Source organism: Meriones unguiculatus, chromosome 18 (genome assembly GCF_030254825.1).
Source record: "Meriones unguiculatus strain TT.TT164.6M chromosome 18, Bangor_MerUng_6.1, whole genome shotgun sequence".
NCBI lineage: Eukaryota > Metazoa > Chordata > Mammalia > Rodentia > Muridae > Meriones > Meriones unguiculatus.
In genome coordinates, this window is record NC_083365.1 from 3856852 (window position 1) to 3863403 (window position 6552).

At 37.1% G+C, this 6552-nt stretch overlaps 1 protein-coding gene across 1 annotated transcript; it reads left to right on the forward strand.

The window, feature by feature from the left end:
* The first annotated feature begins 702 nt into the window (after positions 1–702).
* LOC110542503 (olfactory receptor 1165-like) lies at positions 703–1530 on the forward strand. The gene has a single exon (XM_021629075.1). The coding sequence runs from the start codon at positions 703–705 to the stop codon at positions 1528–1530; it is 828 nt and encodes a 275-aa protein (XP_021484750.1).
* The last annotated feature ends 5022 nt before the right edge of the window (positions 1531–6552 follow it).

Sequence of the window (6552 nt, forward strand, 5' to 3'; positions counted from 1 at the left end):
ACTGTTGAGATTTTAAATTGTTTCAAGTTGAATAATATGTATTTTTATTAAAATATATTCTTACATTTTTAATGCTAAAGTTGTTCTTTTTTGTTTCCAACTACTAGCAAATAGCTGGTTATGTCCTCTTTTAATATAATGTACTATGAATACAATGAATGAATAATGAACTGAATGTAAGAAGTGTAAAAATTTGAAGGCTATTCTAATATCCGTCCACTTAGTGTCACACATTTGTATTTGTAGCCGTATGCGAGGCATTTAGTTTTCACAGACTTCTTTTAATTTGAATTAAACACCACTGTAATCTTCTCTATGCTTGTATAACTTTTTATATGTCTCTGATATCATATAATGATAGTTTATCATGAAGTATGCTAGCATCAAATCAATATGAATATAATTTACATATGTATATAAACATCAAGCAACTTTTTACATAGAATGATACTGATGAGTACTATATTTTAATTTCAGATGAGAAAAATGCAATAGTGGAGAACAAAGGAGATTTCCCCAAATTGGCAATCACCGATTGACCACATTTAAACTAAAAATGAGGTAAACATTGATGAATGGAATATGCTTATTTCTAACATCATGTTTTATGATGAGCTTCACCTTAGATTCTACTGCTCAACTTTCTCAAGTTCCGTTCAATTTCATTTTTAGTCTTCTTCCTGGTTTATAATCTGAAAGGTGATGGCATATGAAGTAATAAACCAGAGTTCTGTGACCACATTCATCTTGGTGGGCTCCTCAGAGTATCCAAAGCTCCAAATACCCCTCTTCCTCCTATTCTTGACCATCTACTCAGTGACATTGATGGGGAACCTGGGCGTACTTGTGGTTGTAAGGATCAGTCCCACACTTCACACACCCATGTACTTTTTCCTCAGCCATCTTTCATTTTTGGATATATGTTATTCTAGTGTTTTTACACACAAACTGTTGCAGATCTTGGTTATGGAAGACAGAGTCATTTCTTTCAAAGGATGCATGACACAATTTTTCTTTATTTGTACATTTGTGATTACAGAAATGTTCATGTTAGCAGTGATGGCCTATGACAGGTTTGTGGCTGTTTGTAATCCCTTATTCTACACAGTTGTGATGCCTCATAAGTTCTGTGCTCTGTTAGTAGCTGTGACTTACATGTTGGGTAGACTGTGTGCTGTGATACTCATATATACTCTTTTGCAGCTATCATACTATGAATACGGCATCATCAATCACTTTGGTTGTGAGCACTCTGCCATCATCTCTGTATCTTGCTCTGACTCCTCCTTTAGGCAGATGACATGCTTAATCATTTCTATATTTAGTGAGTCTTCGAGTGTTCTGATTACTTTAGCCTTGTACGTGTTCATAGTCATCACTATTATTAAGATGCCTTCCAAAGGAGGACTACGAAAAACCTTTTCTACCTGTACTTCCCACCTGACTGCCATCACAATCTTCCATGGGATCATACTCTTCTTCTATAGGGTTCCCAACTCAAAAAGCTCTGTTTCTATGCCAGTACTATGAAGTTTTTTTATTATTGTTGCTGTACAGTACAGCTTGAGATCAGGGATGGAGGTACTCCCGGAAGATCTTTTATTTTAGAGGATTGTTTTAGCGATTCTGGATTCTGGGGTTTTTGTTATTCTATATGAAGTTAAGAATTTTTTTAAGGTCTGCAAAGAATTGTATTGGTAATTTGATGGGAATTTCATTGAATCTGTAGATTGCTTTTGGTAATATAGTAATTTTTACTATGTTAATTCTTCCAAGCCATGAGCATGGGAGATCTTTCAATTTTCTGATATCTTCTATTTCTTTCTTCAGAGACTTGAAGTTTTTCTCATACAAGTCTTTGACTTGCTTAATTAGAGTCAAACCAAGGTACTTTCTGTCCTTTGTGGCTATTGTGAAGGATGTTGTTTCCCTAATTTCTTTCTCAGCTCATTTGTCCTTTGTATATAGGAGGACTACTAATTTTCTGAGTTAATTTTGTATCCAGCCACTTTGCAGAAGTTGTTTATCTGCTGTAGGAATTCCCTGGTAGAATTTTTGGGGTCACTCATATACATGATCATATCATCTGCAAATAGCGATACTTTGACTTTTTTCTTCTGAACTGAATCCCCTTGATCTCCTTTAATGTCTTATTCCTCTAGCAAGGCCTTCAATCACTATGTTGATGAGATATGGAAAGAGTGGGCAGTCTTGCCTTATCCCTGATTTCAGTAGGATTGATTTAAGTTTCTCTCCATTGAGTTTGATGTTAGCTATAGGCTTGCTGTATATTGCCTTTACCATATTTAAGTAAGTGCCTTGTATCCCTGATCTCTCCAGGACCTTAAACATAAACAAATGTTAGATTTTATCAAATGCTTTTTTGGGCATTTAAGATTATTTAAGATTATCTAAGATTATCATGTGTTTTTTTCTTTCAGTTTCTTTATTTGGTGGACTGCATTGATGGATTTCCATATATTGAATCACTCCTACATACCTGGGATGAAACCTACATGGGCATAGTTGATGATATCTTTGATGTGTTCTTGGATTCACTTTGCGAGTATTTTGTTGACTACTTTTGCATGATGTTCATAAGGGAGACTGGCCTGAAATTCTATTTCTTTGTACCATCTTTGTGAGATTTAAGTATCAAAGTGACATGGCTTCATATTATGAGTTCGGCAATGTTCCTTCTGTTTCTATTTTGTTGAATAGTTTGAATACTATTGGTGTTAGCTCTTCTTTGAAGGTCTGGTAGAATTCTGTGCTGAAACCATTTGGTCCTGGGCTCTTTTTGGATTGGAGACTTTTGATGACAGCTTCTATATCCTATGGGATATAGGACTATATAATTTATTTATCTGGTCTCAATTCAGCTTTGGTAAGTGGACCCTATCAAGAAAATTGTCCATTTCATTTAGATTTTCAAACTTTGTTGCATATAGGCTTTTGAAGTAATACCAATTCTTATTTGGATTTCTTCAGTGTCTGTTGTTATGTCCCCCTTTTTCATTTCTGATTTTGTTGATTTTGATAGTGTCTTTCTGTCTTTTATTAGTTTGGCTAAGGGTTCATCTATCTTGTTGATTTCTTAAAGAACCAGCTCTTGGTTTCATTGATTCTTTGAATTTTTTATTTGTTTCTAATTTATTTATTTCAGCCCTGAGTTTATTTCCAGCTGGCTACTCCTCTTAGCTGTTTCTGCTTCTTTTTTTCCCCTAGGGCTTTCAGGTGAGCCATTAAGTTGCTTGAATGAGCTGTTTCAAATCTCTTTTTTTTTCTTTAAGTTTTTTTTAATTCATGTACAAAGTGTATTTGATCATATTTACTCCCCACTCTTCCCCTTTCAACTCCTCCCAGATCCTCACTGCAACCTCCTACCTACCCAGTGTTTCTCTGAATATCACCCTGTTTCCACATAGGAGCTTCCAAACCCCCATCACTGAGCCTGACTATGTTCTTGAAGCCTAGGTTATAAAACATGACCTTCTTTCTTTCCCTTACCCCCATGTCTGTCTTCTCATCAGCTGCCAAGAGTTGCAGCTTGCCTGCCATGTAGTTTTTCTCTCAAATTCTACTCGAATTTTCCTTACTTCTAAGTCTATTTTTAGATTCTTTTTAATTAAATTTTTATTTTTTATTAATTACAGTTTATTCACTTTGTATCCCAACTGTAGCCCCCTCCCTCATTCCCTCCGAATCCCACTCTCCCTCCCTCATCTCTACTCCTTTCTCCAAGTCCATTGATAGTGGAGGTACTCTTTTCCTTCTATCTGACCCTAGCTTATCAAATCTCATCGGAACTGGCCGTATTGTCCTCCTCTGTGGCCAGGCAAGGTTGCTCCCCCCTTGGAGGATGTGGTCAAAGAGCCAGCCACTGAGTTTATGCCAGAGAGAGAGTCCCTGTTCCCCTTACTAGAGTAATCACTTGGATACTGAGCTCCCCTGGTATATACTCAGGTATAAGTGGACACTACACATATAATATAGGATAAACCTACAAAAATATCTGTGTACCTAAAGAAGGTGAGCTAGAAGGAGGATCCTGGGTAAAATGCTCTATTCTCAGTCAGAAAGGCAAGCGGGATGGACATTGGAAGAAGAAAAAAAAACAGGATAGGAGCCTACCACAAAGGCCTTCTGAAAGATTCCACTCGGCATTGTATGAAAGCAGAGGCTGAGACTCATGACCAAACCTTGGGCAGAGTGTAGGCAATCTTAGGAAAGAAGGGGGAGATAGTAAGACATGGAGAGTACAGGAGCTATCCAGGATAGCAACAGAACAAAAAAATCTGGGTCCAGTGGTCTTTTCTGAAACTGATAGAGAAACTTTTTAAATCTGCAATTGTCTTAGAATGCTCTACACATCAATTTTCAAAGAGAAGAAAAAAACTACTGCTCCTGAGTAGGCAAACGGAGTCCACCATGTCCTCATTCTGACAGTGGTTATTGTTTAAGAAGGATAGGTTTTCTTTTTTTTTTTTTTTTTTGAAAATACATTTTATCACCTAATATATCCTGTTTTGGGTTTCCCTTCTCCGTAGTAGTTTTCCTAGTTCCTGTCCATCTACCAGCTCATCTGAATCTACTCCATTTCTGTCTCTATCCTGGAGCCTAGCATAATCCTCATCAGAAGGTTTCTTTCAACAGTTGATAGGACCAGATGAAGAGACCCACAGCCAAACTTTAGGTGGAATTGGGGAATCCCTAGAAGTGGATGAGGAAGGAATGGAGGAGCCAAAGGCTTCAAAGACACCATAAGACTACATCACCCAGAATCAACTAACCAGGCCTTATCTGGACTCACAGAGACTGATGTGACAATCAGGGAGCCAGTATGGGTTTGCCTTAGGTTGTCTGCATAGAAGTTATGTTTGTGTTGCTTGGGACTCCCAACAGTGGGGGCTGGGGACTGTCTCTGACTCTTTTGCCTGTTTTGGGACCCTTTTCCTTCTACTGGGTTGCCTCATCCAGCGTTGATATGAGGGTATGCTCCTGGTCTTGTTATAAATTGCCATGCCATGTTTGATTGATATTCCTGGGAGGCCCGCTCATTTCTGAATGGAAACACAGAAAGAGTGGATCTGGGTAGAGGGACAGGTTCATTATATATTTGGTTTTTTGAGACATAGTTTCTCTGTGTATTCTTTTTTTTAATTTTATTTTTTTCTTATCAGTTACATTTTATTAACTCTGTATCCCAGCTGTATCCCTCCCAATCCCACCCTCCCTCCTTCATTTCCCCTGTGCCCCTTTCCAAGTCCACTGATGGGGGGGGGCTCCTCCCCATTCATCCGATCCTGTTTTCTCTGTGTATTCTTAAAGATTGTTGCTTGTAAAAAGACTGCAAAATCCTCCAGCTGATGGTATTTTCACAACAGTGTTTAAACTGAAATACTACTAACTAAGAAAACTAATGAAGGTGTTTATTTCATTAAGTAAGGGAAAGAAAAATTGTTTGGTCAATGCATCAGGACACAGAAACAATGACATCATGGTAGTAGCAATTATTTATGAACATAATCCCCCAAAAGAAAAGTACGTGGCCATTATCGCATGTATATCACAGCTATGTGACATATCCAGTAAGAAAAATCATTGCATGGCACTTCATGTGTTGACCAGTCTACCTCTAGTGTGTGTGTATATATAAGTGTGTGTGTGTGTGTGTGTGTGTGTGCGTCCTGTAAGTGTTATGTGAAGGACTAATGTTCTTTTCAGTTTCAATCAGTTTAGTAGTTTGAAACACTGTCTTGCATTCATCAGGCTGGAGATTATAGTTTGGATAAACTGGATGGACATCAAGTTCCCATGATCCTCTTGTTTCTACCCCAGTGCTGACATGTACTCAGTGGCTGGAGGGGCATAAGGGGGAAGGAAAGAAGGAGGGAGTTACAGCAGAGATAAAAAGTGAATAACTTATAATAAATAATAACAATAAAAAATTTAAATTTAAATTTAAAAGATAACAGAAGCAATAGGTTTTTGAGTGACATATTATGTTAATCAAAATATGACATTAGTGATTATAGAGATTTTTATTTAATATAAAAGGATTAAAATGAAAAACTTTATAAATCATTTTCCTTTCATTAATTACACAGTTCTAAAATGAGATGAATTCCCTTTCATCTGTCACACTCTTCACTACTATGAATCCTAAGAAGGACAGGGTCTCAAATTTACTTTTCTTTTTGCAAAACAAGAAGTACAGTGGGGTATACCAAGACAAGAGAGCATCTTAATCTGTGTGTGCAGTGGGAATGGGCCCAACTACTACGACCAAAAAAAAAAGGACCAAAAAGGACGCATCATTTCTAATACATTCTTTCCTAACTGCATGCACTGTGAAAGAAAACTTATCATTGTTTATTTTATATTATATGGCTAATATCCACTTATCAGTGAGTATATACCATATGTGTCTTTCTGCTTCTGGGTTACCTCATTCAGGATGATCTTTTATAGGATAAACATACTAAAATCTGTAGCCCTAAAGAAGCTAAAATCAAGGTGGACCCTAGGGAAGATATTTTATTCTCATTC